This window comes from Camponotus floridanus, unplaced genomic scaffold, assembly GCF_003227725.1.
Source record: "Camponotus floridanus strain SB8 unplaced genomic scaffold, Cflo_v7.5 scaffold263, whole genome shotgun sequence".
NCBI lineage: Eukaryota > Metazoa > Arthropoda > Insecta > Hymenoptera > Formicidae > Camponotus > Camponotus floridanus.
The window spans coordinates 134941-153824 of NW_020229396.1; the positions used below are offsets into that span (position 1 = coordinate 134941).

The 18884-nt window shown below is 34.4% G+C and overlaps 2 protein-coding genes across 2 annotated transcripts; both read right to left on the minus strand.

Moving 5' to 3' along the window:
• Nucleotides 1-215: 215 nt before the first annotated feature.
• Nucleotides 216-5728, minus strand: LOC112638206. Its single transcript, XM_025409427.1, has 10 exons — nt 5635-5728; nt 5413-5561; nt 4838-5022; nt 4606-4755; nt 3761-3880; nt 3066-3230; nt 2927-2977; nt 2162-2308; nt 509-721; nt 216-332 (listed from the first exon to the last, which is right to left on the minus strand). Exons 3-9 carry the CDS (start codon nt 5019-5021, stop codon nt 651-653), a joined length of 888 nt encoding a protein of 295 aa, XP_025265212.1. The 5' UTR covers nt 5022; nt 5413-5561; nt 5635-5728; the 3' UTR covers nt 216-332; nt 509-650.
• Nucleotides 5729-7002: 1274 nt separating this feature from the next.
• On the minus strand, nt 7003-8219 carry LOC105248831. The gene is made up of 2 exons (XM_011253841.2): nt 7512-8219; nt 7003-7138 (listed from the first exon to the last, which is right to left on the minus strand). The coding sequence occupies exon 1, from the start codon at nt 8099-8101 to the stop codon at nt 7514-7516; it is 588 nt and encodes a 195-aa protein (XP_011252143.1). The 5' UTR covers nt 8102-8219; the 3' UTR covers nt 7003-7138; nt 7512-7513.
• Between the last annotated feature and the right edge of the window lie 10665 nt (nt 8220-18884).

Sequence of the window (18884 nt, forward strand, 5' to 3'; positions counted from 1 at the left end):
AAAATAATTGCTACAAATATAATAATTGGATCATGTTAAAATACATGTTAACATGACATGAAGTAGTTCTAGAAAAATTCTCATCTGAATTGTATTTAATGTTAAAAAAAAGTTTGTTTAAATACAGTTCAGTGCAACTACAAAGAATGAAGAAAAATGTTAAAATTATATACCAATTATTGTGTCAGCCAGTTTCGTTGTTTTGAATGATAATCTTTTTTTTGGCCTGTCCACGTGTACGCTGCCGCAACTTCATATCCGATAGTTTCCAACATTATATTTTTTACAAGTTTGGCTACGGTATCCCCGCCAAACTGCGCCATTTTTTTCATCTGTAATAAATAAAAACAATATTTTTATATATTTTTATATATTATATAATACATTTATTATTTTATTGCACAATTTCTTCAATTTATTTTTTTTTTCTAAATATTAACATTAGCTTACTGTTATCATAGGCTTTAATTTGTATAATTACAATTAATTAATGTGACAAGATACTTACAAATTGTCGCCGAACATTAATATCTTCCAATCTGTTATTGAACATTTCTGTTTGTTCAACTGTAGTGAGAGGAAAATTTGGTAACAACGACACATCGTCTTGTTCTATTTCATTACGTTATTCGTTACATTATTTTCATTTTCTAGAAAATGAATGATCCGATTGAGTTTCCAATTGTCACAAATTTGACCAAGTAATTTTTGCGGCATTTTTCTATACAACAAAAGAAATATTTAAAAGTAAATAACTAAAAATTAACCTGCAAAAATGCAACTGAAATTTATGTTATTTAATATATTATATTGTGATTTTACATATATCGTTACATATATCAAACTGCGCGCCGAACAAATATTTGGTCTTGATACAGTTATAGGTTGAAAACAAGAAGAATAGTACCAAGAGATTAAATTGATGATTAGATAATAATGATAACAACTATCTAATAAAACCCCTCTTATTTAAAATATTGCAAGTGAAGAATTTTGTTTCAAAAAATAATACCTCCAGTTAAAATCGTGATAATATCGCGATATTGTTCTCATTCTAGTTATAGCTTTTCGAGGATCTCAAATTTATTCGATGTGCAGTTTGATCTTGAAGATGTATATAAAATTGCATAATAAGATATTAGCGCCGAGATCCAGCTATAACCAATTGCCTTTTCTATTTTACTAAGTGTGTAAAATTACTACATTCAATTATTGAATGACATTCATTATTCAATTACTGAATATACAGGGTGTATCAGAGCGACCGTAACAGCAGTTTTTTGAGGAACCTAAGCATTTGAGAGAAAAATGTTTCGTACAAAAGTTGTAGGGCTTAAAATAATCTATTTAACGATCGTATCAGTTTGACTTTGAATAGCACCGTCAAGGTCGCATAAAAAATACTTTGAATTTTTTAAATGGAAACCCCCATTTTTCATTGCATATTCTTGTAGCTTACCTCGAGAGCTTTTCAAAACACTATAATAAAATATTTTTCTCTTAAGTACTTTTCGAGTTATGAGACTTGAAATCACTTCTTAATTTTACATAAACCGTAAAATATCTTGTAAAATATTAATTTTTCGATTATTTTACTTTAATATTTTTATGTACAAAATAATGAGAGGAATCAATTGGTGTAGAGAAAACACATAATTGTTTCGAAAAAAAATTTAATTAATTGCGAATTACATTTTTTTTTCGAATCAATTATGTTTTCTTTACACCAATTGATTCCTCTCATTATTTTGTACATAAAAATATTAAAGTAAAATAATCGAAAAATTAATATTTTACAAGATATTTTATGGTTTATGTAAAATTAAGAAGTGATTTCAAGTCTCATAACTCGAAAAGTACTTAGGAGAAAAATATTTTATTATAGTGTTTTGAAAAGCTCTCGAGGTAAGCTACAAGAATATGCAATAAAAAATGGGGGTTTCCATTTAAAAAATTCAAAGTATTTTTTATGTGACCTTGACGGTGCTATTCAAAGTCAAACTGATACGATCGTTAAATAGATTATTTTAAGCCCTACAACTTTTGTACGAAACATTTTTCTCTCAAATGCTTAGGTTCCTCAAAAAACTGCTGTTACGGTCGCTCTGATACACCCTGTATAATAATTACATATAATAGTACAAAATGAAATAAAACTTACCACAACAAAATGAATGCTCCAATGTCATTGAATTATTTTCAATATTTTCTTTATTTTGTATTATATTTAATACATTAGTGTCATCATTGCTCGTGGAAAGAAGAATAATCAGTTGTGATACAATTGTTGGTCGAGCTGTTACGTTCCCTGTAATTGAAAGAAATATATCGTTTACATTATTGGCATTGCAGTGATACAAATGGAACATTATAGATAAATTATCGGATAAATTTGTGTAGAGCTTTATTTTGGCAATAAAACAAAAGAAAAGAATGAAAAGAGAAATCATTACTACAATTACAATTATTACATTACAATTAATAAATACTTAACAAAAATAGCAGAATAAGAAATAGTTCTATTATGGACTAAAGGGAGGTTTGATAAGGAAAGAAGAAAAAAGATGGGGAATCAAGATAATCTAAGGAGAAATTTATAAAGAAGGCCAAATATTGATAAGCAAAACTAAAGATCAAGGATGGTCAATTTAAAATAATAGCTAACGAGAAAGGAGGATGTTGGACATATGTGGAAGTACATGGAAGTACATTAATAAATATAGGAAAAAGAAATAATAGATGAAAATATTCCTATAAACTGCTGGAAGTAGTTTCATAGAATTATTAAGAAAAACAAGAAAGAGGTATATATTAAATCTGAAGAAAGGAAAAGAGGATTTTTCATTAAGATACAAGAGCAGCAAGAGATACGGAGGGAAGAATAGGATATTTAATAAGATTGATGACATAATAATTTGAAACCTACCTTTTACAACTTTTCGACTTTCTTGCTTCTCGTGTGTCATTTTTTGCATTTCTGAAAAGCAAGAGAAATATAAGATTTTTATTTAAATTGTTCGTATTTTTACTCAATAAACAAAAAAAATGTATAAATATCAATGTACTTGTGTCACTACATGACGACTCATCTTCGTATGAATCTAATGAGTTTACGTCTACAAAATTAGTTTCCAATATTTCATCACTGATCTCAGGTTCATTAATATCGTTGACACTTTTGGTTGGCACGTTGGTTAAAGCCTCGTCGTTTGCTTTAATAGATCCGCATGCTACACATAAATATACATACATGTACAAATGTATACATTTACAACTTTCTAACTGACAATAATAGCGCTTTCGAGTACAGTGGGTTTTAATCCAACCCGAGTCAGAATAATGACGCCACATGTTAGAATTATCCAATGAAAACATAAAATAGAGCATGTAACGTCATTAATCCGTCATGAACCAAGTTAGAATCCATTGCACTCGAAAGCGCTATAAGAGATTTGATCATTTATACAGTGTTCCTAAATTAAACATCAAGATGTCAAGGACATTTAGGGGAAAGATAAAAACAAAAAGTCCTGTAGAGATTTCCTCGCTTTTGCTTTGTTTTGGAAAATAGTAAAAAAGAAAAGGTGTTTAAATAATTTCTTTTTGTTTTAGTAATTTTCTCCAAAACAAAGCAAACACGAGCAAATCTCTACAGAACTTTTTGCATTAGTTTTTCGATCCGCCACACGCTCCCGAAGCCTTAACATTTAATTTGGGAATACTCTGCATGTTGTATTACATGCATACATAAATGACAAACCTAGGTTAGTAATTGTCGATGATTCATTAATCGGCTGGCTTGATAATTGAGAGACACTCTTTCCACTTTCTGGAATGTAATTCGACGGGAATTTTATAATTTTCTTCTTTTTTGGTTCATCTAAAAAATTAACAAAATTATTATATTAACTTGCATTCCGAAACAAAGCAAGAGAATCATTTAGCATTATTAAAAGAATTGACAACAATGAAATATCATACTACTTCATTAAAATTGGGTCCTATTTTCAGTGTATATTTTTTAGGAGGTTACAGAAAGTGTGCTCTATAAAGTTTGAGCATTTGTGGTGAACACTGGAACCCAATCTATAATGTCTAGTCTTTCTTAAGATTAAGTTCCTCTTAAGATTTATATTCACTGCAAGTGCTTAAAGTCTATAGAGCATATTTTTTGTAAACTATTAAAAGATACACTGAAAGTGGAATCCAATCTTAATAAAGTCTCTATAAATATTTTCTATGAACTCTTAGAATAAATGTACTATAAGTGTCACAATCAATCTAAACATAAAAAAATGCTAAGCGTGCACTATTGATGTCGGACGCTCACAGTGTATAATAGAACGCCTAAGATGCGCACAATGGAGGGAATATTACAAACAGGAATCAAATATTTTGCTCATACTTTTTATCAAGTATCGAGTTTGAACTGCGCTAAGTAATGTCGATTGCCTAAAGATCATCCATTAGGCTATTGATATTAGTCGACGCAACTCAAATTCGGCTGATACTTGATAAGAAATACACATGAAATAATGTTTAATTTCTGTCCCAAATATTTCTTCCATTGTGCGCAGCCTAAGAGTAAAAATGTAGCATACATACCTTCATTCGATGTGTCGCCATAAAGTTTTCGGGCTTTAATCAATCTTTTTTTCGCAATATTCTTTGTTTCTTCCTGTAAGACAATATTGTCATCTGATGTAGACATTTGGGCTACTGCTTGTTCAACTGACCGTGCACTTGAGTAGGTATCTGTAACATTTTTGCATTAATATGAATTTTACATTTTAATAAAATATAAATGATAGATATAAATATGAGATAAAAAACGTACCATACGGACCAAAATGTTTATGAAATTTAAATTCGTTCCAATCATCATGTGGTGACAATTGCTTCCGACAAGATTGAGTAAGATTTTTTGTCGCAGGCATTTTAAAAGAAGACTGTTCAAAGTTAATCCAAATTATTGGTACTGTTACACAGTAATTGTTATAAAGCAAAACGTAGAACGTCATTCTGAAATATGACATTAAAAAAACAATACATATATATGAATGTGTATGTGTGTATTTATGTGAGTGCACAAGGTACATTATTAAACCCTTCACCGATATTTCTTTACAGTTTTTTTTAGGGGGGAGGATAGGTTTTCACATTTCGATGCAAGTTAGCATCATTAATTATTAAATTGATTTTCAAATAAATAAAGTGATATTACTATTAATTCAACTTGGAGCTGTTATGATTAAAAACATATTTGGCGTGCAGTTTAGTGAACTCTTAAAAAGGTATATACAATCACACAATAAATATCAACACTAAGACCTAGCAATGACCGTTACGGCACTTTGTTATTTATATTGTGTTTTCAAATTATTTAAATAAAAAATTAGAAATGTAAATTACCTTGATTATGTATCGTACGTGCTGCTTCGCTCAATAGTCAATAATCAAATTCGCCGGCGCTTCGTCTTTCGTACTGCTTCATGCAGATATTTTGTTTCGGCTAACAATAAGACTGCAGAATTAGCACCGCCTCTATTGCACAAGATAAGCTGAAAATAAAAATACTGTTACTAATTACAGATACACGGAAACTCAATAGAGAAGAAAGAGGACGATTCTAACCTCACTTGTACATAATTGTACATATCACGAATTATTACATATAAAATTTACATATGTATATACAATATATCTCTGATATCCTTTAATATTTTATGCTATAATATTAATTATGAAAGAAGGACATTATCTTGATAAATATTGCACAGTTGGAACAAAAAGCCGGCACGCGGGAGGCACAATGGGCACACACACACACAGAGACGATCGAAAGGATGCAGACGCCTTTACATAGCAGCATCAAAGCATCGAGCGTCTGCGCAGATAACCATACCGGTAGATTCAGAATGCGCAATGGTATCGGTATGGTTTTCTGCGCAGACGCTTGACGCTTTGATGCTGCCGTGTAAGGGCACCTTGAAATCGCGGCGATCGCATGTCACGCGCGCACTACGCGCCAACTTTTGACTTTCGAAGTCGGCTAAATGTCGACTTTAACAGCTGACTTAAGTCGACTGAAAAAAGTCTACTATTAGTCGACAAACAGTCATTTGTGCTGTGTGGGAAAGTACAGACATCTGTAAGTTTTGTACTCTCCTGCACCCCGCCAGTAAGGCTGATGGCAGAGAACTAGGCAGAGAAAAACGTATGTCGTACATACCATTGTGACAATGGTCTTGTACGACATACGTTTTTCTCTGTCTTACTTTACGTCCACGACTACGACAGACGTAAGCGCTCACGTCTAGTTCTCTGCCATCAGCTTAAGGGTGCAGTCCCATTAAGCACAGGTCCTCGATTCTCTAACTCACTCGTAACTTTACGTATACGCAACTTACGAATGATTGAAATGCGCATACGTTCTGAAGCCAATCGTCAATGCGTATTCTTTAAGACAATATGCGGTTGTTCGTATTTAGAAACGTATACGTATGTTTTGTGCGAATACAATATGTGGCAACATTGGATTATTTATTGACCATATAAAAAACATCGAATATTTATAAAAGTGTTTAATTTTTAAATACATATTTTGTGTAATTTTGAAAAGATAAAGAAATGGATGCAAGAAAACGCAGTGCAAATGTGACGGAAGAACAAAAAACTTTGTTATTACAGTTTATGGAAGAAAATCAACGCTTAAGTGTTGATTTTCTTCCATAAACTGTAATAACAACGTAATAACTGTAATCAACGCTTAAGCGTTGATTTTCTTCCATAAACTGTAATAACAAAGTTTTTTGTTCTTCCGTCACATTTGCACTGCGTTTTCTTGCATCCATTTCTTTATCTTTTCAAAATTACACAAAATATGTATTTGAAAATTAAGGGGTTATACCTATGTGAAGGCTAAAAAACAAGGGTTTTTTCAGGATTTTTTTTTAATGGATTTTGGGAAAAAGATTTTACAAATAATATACCAATCGATAGGGCAACTCTTCAAGAGTACAAAAAAATTTTTTTATTTGAAATTTAAAACAAAATGGCGGCTCTAGAACATGATAAGTTATGTAGTATTTTAAAAAGATGTTCCGCGGCCGGACACATTACGCAGCCCCATCAGCATCTGGAACAATAAAAAAAAATTTTTCATAATCTACATTCGTTTTGCTAGTGAAGTACACACGATAATAGTTTAATATCAATTTTTCGCAAAATGGCGACCGTTTAAACAAAAAGTTGCATTTTTGACCAAAAAAAATGACTTTAATTGTTTGCAACTTTTTTTTAAAAAAACCAATCGCTAAAATCGTGTATACTTCACTAGATAATCATATCAAGAAGCTACAGTTAAAATTTCAAGTTAATCGGATGAAAACTGAAAGAGTTTCGTTTCCGGTCGATTTCAAAAACACAGTTTCGAGATAAACGCGTTTAAAGTTTCAAAACGTTATAGATTTGTGAAATTTCAAAAATTTACTATGTACAAATTTTTTTACCTTCACTCTGCTATCCCAGCACCATATAGTTGACCTTCCAAGGCCGTAGATTGCTCCTCCTCGTCTTTCCTTGACGCTAGGATTCCGCGTCTCGCCTCTTTTGCGACATTGGAGATCGAGCGCTCGGCAGCCTTGATTCGCTCAGCGTCGGTTTCCAAGCAGAAATCGTAAAAATTTGGTCCCGTTGTCAATCCTAATGTATCATAAATGACGAAAAGGCCCGACATTCCATCATTGAATAAAATAATTGCGATATCCGTTGCGATATCGAGCACAGTCTTGCCGCTCGACACACTTTTCGGCGCGATGGACCACACGACTGCATTGAATGATTCATTCGTATTTTGTGTGTATCCATCCAAGCAGCGCGAAAGAAGGTCATCAGAGCTAAGCTCTTTATAAATTGGTTGTATGGCCTTGAAGACATCCTCATGCATGGCAGGCTTGTGTTCGGAAGTTGCTAGGGAACCCAGCGCTTTACTGCGCTGCCAAGAGCACCAAGAGTCTGCTCCGGCCGGACACTTCTCATGTTGCGGCTTTTCGTCAGTAGAAATTTTATGAAATAAGGTCGCCCAAATTTTATTTCTCATTTTTTCTACTGACCCTGTGTTTCTCCTGATTGCAAGCCCGTAATAAATAGTAAGCTCGTCGATGAGCTTAACTGTCAATTTACCGCGACCGCCGAGACCTTTCGTATTTTTCTTTTGATGATGTTAGAGTAGCGAGGATAAGGGGTGGACGAAATAAGTATTACCACAGATTCATTGAGCTGCAACTTTTAATATCCAGTAACTGTTCGAGTAGAGTCATGAAGTAAGAAAGTATAAAAGAAACGAAACTAGAATTTAGAACGTAGATTACATAGTGTAGAGAGAGATTATACATTGCTCAATCTAACACTCCGCCTCAATGTATGAGCCGTAACATAAATGTAAATATAGCTTAATTTTTGCAAACACCAATATAAGAACGAAGCTTAACAAATTGGTCTCCTGTGAGACTTTTTGTAAGTATATCGGCAGTTTGCTCTTTGGTATTTACGTAATGCACGTTGATTTCTTTGCTTTGGTACATGTTTCTAACAAAATTGTATTTAACATCAACATGTTTTAATCTACGATGTTCCCATCGGCTTAACAGATGAATCACAGATTGATTGTCCTCAAACACTGCAATGGGATAGGCATTATTCACATTAAAGTCCTCTAAAAGTCCTTTTAGCCATATTGCTTCCGTCAAAGCTGTTGCCAAAGCAACATATTCTGCTTCAGTAGACGAGAGGGTGATTCCAGTTTGCTTTTTCGTTGACCAAGCTACCGTAGAGCCGAAGACCTGAAGTAGAAAGCCAGTAGTTGACTTGCGATCATTGTCTGTAGCCCAATTTGCATCTACGTAGACTTGGAGTGGTGTTTCTGGATCTAAGCCTCGTTTGAAGCAGTCCATAGTCGAGAGTGCCTCTAATATATCGAAGAACTCGTTTAAGGCCTTTCCAATGAGTTAATTTCGCATTGTTCTGGAAACGACTGTAATAGTTTACAGTAACACTTATGTCAGGACGTGTGTTGAGCATAAGAAACATCAGACATCCAACGAGCTCTCTGTATGGTTTTATCTCATTTATGACTTCTCCGTCGTCGTTTTCTTGTTTTTCAGGATTTGCTTCCATGGGTGATTTGGAAGAATTGCACTCCGTCATTCCAAAGCGAGTGAGCATTTTTTCCATATATGCTCTCTGGCTCAAAAATAGGCCTCTTGATGTTTGCTCGATTTTTATTCCGAGGAAACTTTCAATTTCGCCAATGTCCGTCATAGCGAATTCATTTTTAAGAGCATTAACAATCTCTTGAATCTGGATTTCATCTTGGCCTGCAATGATAATATCATCGACATAAAGCAGTAGATACAGCCGACACCTTTGGGATATTGCTACATAGAGACAGTGATCTCGTTCTGATCTTTTGAATCCTAGGGTCAAGATGAACTCGTTGAATCGAGCATTCCATGCTCGTGGAGCTTGTTTCAGTCCGTATAAGGAACGATTCAACTTACATACGAGGCCATTACCTTGGGTGAATCCTTGAGGTAATTTCATGTATATTTCTTCATCAATAGTTCCGTGTAGAAAAGCATTTTTAACGTCTAGCTGTCTAGTTTTTAGCCTGAGTTGGTTGACTATCGATAGAAGGGTTCGCACCGTAGTGAGACGCGCAACTGGCGCATATGTTTCTTCGTAATCCAGGCCTCTTCGTTGAGAGCATCCTTTCACTACCAGACGTGCCTTGTATTTGTCGATATTTCCGTCTTTATCCCTTTTTATCTTGAAAACCCATCTGTTATCGATGATCTTTCTTTCAGGAGGCAATGGTATTAAGTCCCAGGTTTTGTTTTCGACAAGAGATGTAATTTCTTCATTTATCGCATCCATCCACTGTCTTTCATCATCTCGTCCTTGTATGTCGTCAAAATGTTGTGGAACATCTTCGACAAAGGATTCTGCGCTTAAAGCCAAGACAGTGTAGTCATTTAAATACTTTGGCTTGTTTCTCTGTCGTGAGCTCTTCCTCAAAATCCTTGCTTCATCAGCATTATCGAAGTATTCGGATTCTTCATCACTCGGGATATCTTGTTCTCCGCCTGAATTGGGAGACTCTTGATTCCTTACTGTTTCTTCTGTAGACTTCTGTAGACTAAAATCATCATAAAAATCTTCAGACTCGGAGGTAAACTTTGACTCGTTAAAAATAACGTCTCGACCTAATAATATTTTGCTACTTTCCGGACACCACAGTCGATATCCGTTCGCACAATAACCCATTAGTCTGCAGCGTTTTGAACGTGATTCGAATTTTCCGTTGATCAGTTCCTTTGGAATGTGAAGATGTGCAACGCATCCAAAAACCCTCAGTTTCCGAAGATTGGGTTTTTCTCCATACCAGAGTTCTGCTGGCAGCTTGCCTTTCACAGCGTTCGTTGGGCATCGATTGATTAAGTAAACAGCCGCTATTACAGCCTCGGACCAAAAAAATCTTACTCATTTTTGAATTCAAAATCATACAACGCGCCTTTTCGATTATTGTTCGGTTCATTCTTTCCGCTACTCCGTTCTGTTGTGGCGTATAGGGAATCGTGAGTTCGAATTGTATTCCGCAGTCCTCGAAATGTTGACGAATTTCAGTCGAGAGGTATTCCCTTCCATTGTCACACCTGAATCTGCTTACTTTGAAATTAAAATGAGCTTCTGTCAATGATTGGAACATTTTAAAATGTTTGAGCACTTCTGATTTGGCTTTCAATGTATATGCCACAGTAAAATGAGTGAAGTCATCAATAAAAGTAAGCAAATATCTTTTTCCATCAAAGGATGTAACGTCCATTGGACCACAAAGGTCGCTATGAACCAGCTCGAGAGGTCGCTTTGCTCTGATGCGGTGAGATTGGTGAGGGAGGCGAGTCTGCTTGCCCTCCACACAGGTTTCGCAGAGCTCCAATGAAGTCTCCAATTCTTTCACATCTATTCCGTCTGCCATGCTCACAAGTTTCTTCAATCCGGAGCTGCTCAGATGTCCTAAGCGACGATGCCACAGTTGTGTTGTTTCACTGACATTGCAGACATTCGCGGTTTCCGTTACGCTTTCAACACATAGTTCATACAGCTTGTCTTGACGACGCGCGATTGCGGCGACTTTGTCCCCTTTCTTAATGATTCCTTTACCGTCTTCAAAAATTACTGAAAAACCATTCATTTCAAGTTTACGAACTGAGAGAAGATTACATTCGAGTCCCGCTACCGATAAGATTCCAGTTATTACAATGTCACTAGTTTTCCCGTTTACTCGCGCGCGCACTCTTAAGTCTCCGATTTTATTTGCAGTCAGCACGTGACCCGACTTTGCAACGCGTATATTTATCGACGTAGTTAATTTCCGCACGTTAATTAATTTTGTCTTTTCCGTTGACAAATGCTCAGTAGATCCGGAATCTAAAACAAAATTTACGTTTGACACACTACTGTCACTTCCATTTGAGAAAAACACAAAGGCTTTTTGATTTTTGTTACAGTTATCATCAACCGCGGCATTCGCCGTTTCCGAATTCTTATCTTCGTTTTTCAATTTCCGACACTCGGACCGTTTGTGTCCAACTATGCCGCAGTGGTGACATCTATAGTCAAACCGGTTACGTCTCGTTCCCGCGCTATTCCCGTTCGAATTAACATTCCGTTTATTGTTCGCATTTCGATTTCCAGTTGAGTTCGCGTTCCGATTTCCGGTTGAGTTTGCGTTCCGATTTCCGTGGCGCTTATTCGTCGTAGCTGAGAACACGGTAGACGAGCTTCCACTTACTAAATCTGTGCTGCCACCTCGCTTCGCTGCTTCATCCAATAACCTTGTTTTGACGAAGCTAAGAGTTAACTGTCCACTTGACATTGTTTCGAGGGCTGTTACGACCATATCATACTCTTCGGGCATCGTTAACAATAGATGGCATACGATATCAATTTCTTCTATCTTAGCACCGGTCGATTTCAACTCCCGAACGAGCTTGTCGAACTTCAAAAAATGAGATGCCATGGATTCCGTTGACGCGTACCGCATGGTCAAGAGTATTTTTCTAAGACGAAGTTGGCTCGAGACGCCTGTACGCTCGAAACTATCCGAAAGAGCCTTCCACATATCATACGCTGTATCTTTCTCCTTCACGTACTCGAGATGACTATCTGAGATACGTTGAGTAATAAGCGACTTACATTTTTTGTCATTTCTTTTCAAGATAGGAGTTTGAGCGGCTGCGGTTGCCGCCGGTAGCCTTGCTATTAATGTATTAAGCTCTTCACCGATTAGATCAAAGAGATCATGTTCCTCAAGTAGAATCTGCATACGAAACTTCCAGTTACTGTAGTTGCTTCCATCAAAGAGCGGCACTTTGTACTTTTCATCGTCCGCCATTTTTGTCGCACTTTCGCACACACGTTGTTTCTCAAAACTTTTCCGACTCGTGACTTACGAAGTTCACTCCGCGACTAAATTCCTTCTTCACACGCGCAACCCTGGGCCCATAACCTGATGATGTTAGAGTAGCGAGGATAAGGGGTGGACGAAATAAGTATTACCACAGATTCATTGAGCTGCAACTTTTAATATCCAGTAACTGTTCGAGTAGAGTCATGAAGTAAGAAAGTATAAAAGAAACGAAACTAGAATTTAGAACGTAGATTACATAGTGTAGAGAGAGATTATACATTGCTCAATCTAACATCTTTAAATTGCGCAAACGACTACCCATTCTTTTTTGCACGTGTCCGATACACTCTTTTTTTGCAACAATAAAATCTCCATAGGGCTTCGCATCAACAATACCTTTATACGTTTTCGAATCCCCATCGCCAATATAGTTGATGTATTTTAAATTAATTCTCAAAAATTTTCTGAAGTATATTAGTATTTGGACCTTTTTGATTTTAATTCTAGGGATGTTTTAGCATACTTTTAGCCAATAAAAAAAAATCGAAAAAAAAAAAAAAATTCACATAGGTATAATCCCTTAAACACTTTTATAAATATTCGATGTTTTTTATATGGTCAATAAATAATCCAATGTTGCCACATATTGTATTCGCACAAAACATACGTATACGTTTCTAAATACGAACAACCGCATATTGTCTTAAAGAATACGCATTGACGATTGGCTTCAGAACGTATGCGCATTTCAATCATTCGTAAGTTGCGTATACGTAAAGTTACGAGTGAGTTAGAGAATCGAGGCCCAGGGTGTTTACGACAATTAATCGGATCTCTGATCGGACTGAGCAGTGGTACTCAGCGATAGACTTCCTAAATTTCCCTAGACTAATCCGGATCAATGATGTGTCTCTGAAGTAATCGAACTAGATTAACAGTCATCGAAAGAAATTGCGGTCGAGCTGATCGAAAAAATTGTGAAAAACATCATAAGAAATTATAGAAGATACTTTATTATTCTTTTAATTAATATATCTTTATTTATCAAATATATATTAATAAACAAATGTATTTTACTGGAATAAGATGTTTTCTATAAAATAAGACTAAGTTGTTAATCTAATTCGATTATTTCAGAGACACATCATTGATCCGGATTAGTCTAGGGAAATTTAGAAAACTATCTATCGCTGACTACCACTGTTCACTCTGATCAAAGATCCGATTAATTGTTGTAAACATCCCGAGATCGGAATGACGGATCGGATTTTTCACTAGAATTGAGCAGTCCGTTCCAGTTCCGATCCGTAATAGTTTTCTCTACCAGTCCCATGTAGCAAAAACGGAACGGAATGTCGCATCGGTCGCAGGTAAATGTGCTTGATTCGTCGATATTTCGTTATTTTGATGCGATTGAAGCAATAACATACGTAATTTGTGCAAATTCGAAGTCAGCAAAATAAAAGATATTTTATATATATATATATATATATATATATATATATATATACATATACATATACAGGGTGAGTCATTTTAATCAACGTACGCAATTATTTTGGAAACAAAGCATTTTAAAGAAAAATGTTTCAGACAAAAGTTTTATAATTTCGAGGGGACCATAAAATGGTATCATTGGTTCGACCTTGGATAGTCATTTGAAGGTCACGTGAAGGTCACCTCAATTTTTTTAAATGGCACCCTCTATTTTTTATTACATATTCTTGTAGCTGATTTCGAGAGATTTCCATAACCTATATTTGAAGCCTTTTAATGTAGGACTTCCTGAGATATTTTAAATTTTATATATTATGATGATATTGTTTGGTTTTAAGAATGCGGCGTCTATAATGAGACTTTAAGATTTAAAATTTAAGAAATTGACCAATCATATTTATTATTCTTTTTTAAATTCAATTATAATTGGTCAATTTCTGAAATCTTAAGTCTTAAAGTCCTATTGTAGACGACGCATTAGATGGTGCCATTGGTTTGATTTTCAAGAGTTAAAAATAAGAAGTGTCATTTAAAAATTTAAATTTTTAAATTAAAATAAATTTTTTAATGGCACTTATTTTTAGCTCTTGAATGATATCATCTTATAGCCTTCTTAAAACTAGACAATTTTTGTCTGAAACATTTTTAGCTGCCGGGCTCGGTTTTCGAGATATTTGACTGACAAGAGTTATAAATATTGTAATGAAATTTAAAATATCTCAGGAAATTCTACGTTAAAAAAGGTTCAAATATAGCGTTTTGGAAAGCTTTCGAGATAAGCTACAAGAATATACGTAATAATAATAAAAAATAAAAAATGTCATTTAAAAGAATTGAGATGACTTTCACGTGGCCTTCAACTGACCCTTCAAGGTCAAACCAATGGTATTATCTTATGGCCCCCTCGAAACTAAACAACTTTTGTCTGAAACTTTTTTTGTAAAATGCATAGGAATAGAAATATTTAGGGTAGGATCTGTATATACACGGTGAGTCATTAAAATGACTTACCATGTATATATAGATAGGGTGTTTTATTTTAATTTCTTCAAGGCAAATATCTCGAAAAATATGGAAAAATATAAAAAAATGTTTTAGACAAAAGTTGCATGATTTCGAGGTAGACATATGATGGTGCCACTGATTTGACCTTAAATAAGTAATTTATAGTAAATTAATTTAAAGCAATTATAATTATATTATTATATTATAATATTTAATTATATAATTTTATTATATTTGTATTAATTACTTATTGTGTTGTAATTTGTTTTCATATCTTTTCATGTATAAGTATCAGTTATTAATAATAAATAATACTGATAATAAGAACAATAATGGTATTATTGATAAATGATTTTATAAATGAAGATTTTGGTATTGATGATAATGATATTAATGACAATGAAAATGATGACAATGAGAATGAGAATGATGACAATGGTAATGAGAATGACAATGATAATAATAACAAAATGATAATTATATTAATTGTTTTTTTTATTAATGTCTATTAATAACATTTTACGTATATATATATATATATATATATACGTAATAAATATTATTATATGTATATATGCTGTGTTAAATATATATATATATATATATATATATATATATATATATTTAACACAGCATATATACATATTAGTATATTAATATATTAATATATTTTTATAAAATGGGTAGATGTAAAATTGTGCGTACTTTAGAAGAAGAAGAAGAATTTCTACAACGATGTCGAGAAAAAAGAAGGGAAAATCAACAGCGCGGTCGTAAAAATAATAAATTAGTTGAAAATTCTTCAAATATAATATCAAATCAACAAATTATTTGTATTACTGGAACATCAAATAATAATTGCACGGTAATAGAATTGAATTCGAAAACTGATGAAAATTCTTTAATTGTTAAATCAACATTACAACCACCTGCAGAATATCAAATTCGTTATCGATCACGACAAAAAAAATAACCTCGTTCAAATAATATTAATACAATATCATTGAATGATGTAATTGAATATTATATTGGTCCTATGGATGTGTATTGTATTCATTGGAACGCTAAACATTTTACAGCTGAAAAAATTTCTAATAAAGAGCATTTCATGATTGTTGTAATCATCATGGTGCAGTATATTTACAGTCATTACCTGAACTTCCTGAATTCATTCGTAGTTTATTTAATGATAGTCATGTAAAATCTAATGATTTTTTTCAACATATTCGTAGTTATAATAGTTTATTTTCATTTGCCTCATTTAACGCTTATTTAATTAACTTTCAAGGTAGACGACCTGGTCCATATTGTTTTAAAATACAAGGACAGATTTATAAAGCAAATTAATAAAGCATTGTATGCTGCACAAAACGAAAGTCCTACTTATAGCCAATTTTTTATCGTAGATTCAAATGAAGCAATAAATCATCGTTTTAATCAAAATTCATACATAGATTTTGAAATTGTACAAAACCTTGAACAAATAATGCGGGAATTTAATGTATTTGCTCAGTCTTATCAAATGATAGGTGAAGAATTAGAAAAGCAACGACGTTTAGAAATGAAATCTGGTGAATTATTACCGGAGTTACAATTAGTATTTCCTTCAAGACCAGATATGGATCGACGTCGATATAATACTCAAAAAACCAATGAAGTTGCTGCTGTATTCTCTACAACAGCTGATGGAGAAATTCCAGAATCATATGTTACAATACGTAATAAAAATACTAAAATTTTACAAAAAGTTAGTATTATGGATCCAAATGTAGAACCATGGATATATCCATTATTTTATCCATATGGTACTCAAGGATGGCATCGTAATTTAAAAAAATTAAATAGTGATAGACGAATAACTAGAGGACAGTATATTTAATATCGTATAGCTATTCGTGATGAATTTAATGTTTTTTTATTAGGACGTCGCTTATTTCAACAGTGGCTCGTAGATAGCTATGTAAAAATGAAAAAAGATAGAATTGATTATTGTAAAAATCATCAAAAAGAATTACATAGTGAAATCAAGGTTTAAGAGATTATTTACAAACTACGGTTAATAATTTAAATGGGCGTATTGGGAAAATGGTTGTACTTCCTTCCACATTTACTGGATCGCCACGCAATATGTTACAAAATTATCAAGATGCAATGGCAATAGTTAGTAAATTTGGTAAACCAGATCTTTTCATTACTATGACTTGTAATCCAAAATGGCGTGAAATTGAAGAAAATCTTTTACCTGGTCAACAAGCTTCGGATATTTGTGCTCGTTTTAATATAAAAAAAGATTATTTAATTGGTTTAATTGTTAAACAAAAATTTTTTGGTGAAGTAGCAGCATTTGTATACGTTATTGAATTTCAAAAACGCGGTTTACCACATGTTCATATGTTAATTACTTTAAAATACAATTATAAAATCACACCGCAAATTATTGATAAATATATTTCTACTGAAATTTCTGATCCATGTGAGAATCGTATTCTACATGATGTAGTTATGAAACATATGATTTATGGACCTTGTAGTGATTGGTGTTTGGTAGATGGATGTTGTTCAAAACATTATCCGAAACTTTTCTCCTTTTCTCGAAGAAACTAAAGTAGGAGGACTAAGGGGGTTCTAACCCAGGTCCTCTCAGGGGGGGTGAGGCGCGAGGGGAACCGCGGTGCGGGAGGGAGTGACGTCACGCGCGGGGAAGGAGGAACCGCGGTGCGCTGTGGGTGACGTCCGCGGCGCGAGCGATGGACGAGGAGGTCCACGCAGTGAAGGGAGATCCGCGGGCGCGAGCGATGGACGAGGGGGTCCGCGCGGTGAAGGGAGATCCGCGGCGCGAGCGATGGACGAAGTGGTCCGTGCAGTGAAGGGGGATCCGCGGCGTGAGCGATGGACGAGGGAGTCCGCGCAGTGAAGGGGGATTCGCGGCGCGACCGATGGACGGTGGTGTGAGAAGAACAGCGCTACGTGTGGGAAAAGGACAGTGCAAAGTGTGTGTGAAGAGGACAGTGCTACGAGTGCGACAAGGATGGCGTTAACGTGGGACAAGGACGACGCATAGGTGGGAGAAGAACAATGCAAAGGTAAGTGAACAACGAATATATTCTAAGCGAAAGAGAGAAAACGATAATATTTTAAGACAACGCGTGTGAGAGAGAACAATAGCGCAAGAACAGAGTGAGAGAGAACGCATATGAAAGAGAGAACGATAGCGCCAAGACGACGTGTACAAGAGAGAGAACGATAATATCGCGAGACTTACAACTAGCGCAAGGGAGACGCAAGGATGGGGACGCGAGGAGAGGCGCGTAAATAATTAGATTTTTTTCTCAATTAAAATCAAATAAAATTTATTTAAATGTGTACTTTTTGTGTCCTAGCGCGAGAGAGATTACTTATTCTAATCGCGAGAGAAAGAGATAGACTTACAACTAGCGAGAGAGACGCAGGGATGGGAACGCAAGGAGAGGCGTGTAAATAATCACATTCTTTTTAAATTAAAATATATAATATTTATTAAAAATGTGTGTATTTTATACAATTTGTGTGTGTATGTGTGTACTTAAAATTATGATTAGTAATAATAAAATTTTAAAATAAAATATAAAATGTAATTTAAAAATAATAATAATATTTTGGGGGGGGGGAAGGCCGCTCCTGGAAGGCTAAGGGGTCGCTCCAGGAAGTTTAAGGGGTGATGCGCCAGGCTGAGGAGGTGATGCGCCAGGCTAAGAGGAGACCGCTTCTGTAACAGAAAAGATATATATTTTATTAGATTTTAATAATTTATTTTAGGATACTTTATGATATAATATAAATGGAAAGATACTTATAATGTTATCCATTTATTTAATATGTGCAAATGGAGCACATGTCACACGGCAGTATTAGAAGTAGAGATTTCTTGCAC

Excerpts from the sequence above, each read along its gene's own strand:
- LOC112638206 (XM_025409427.1), bottom strand. The coding sequence starts at position 5,021 with ATGACGTTCTACGTTTTGCTTTATAACAATTACTGTGTAACAGTACCA. Across the intron at positions 3,231-3,760 it reads ATCGACAATTACTAACCTAG|CATGCGGATCTATTAAAGCA; the intron begins GTTTGTCATTTA and ends ATTTATGTGTAG. Across the intron at positions 2,978-3,065 it reads GTCGTCATGTAGTGACACAA|AAATGCAAAAAATGACACAC; the intron begins GTACATTGATAT and ends CTTGCTTTTCAG.
- LOC105248831 (XM_011253841.2), bottom strand. The coding sequence starts at position 8,101 with ATGAGAAATAAAATTTGGGCGACCTTATTTCATAAAATTTCTACTGAC.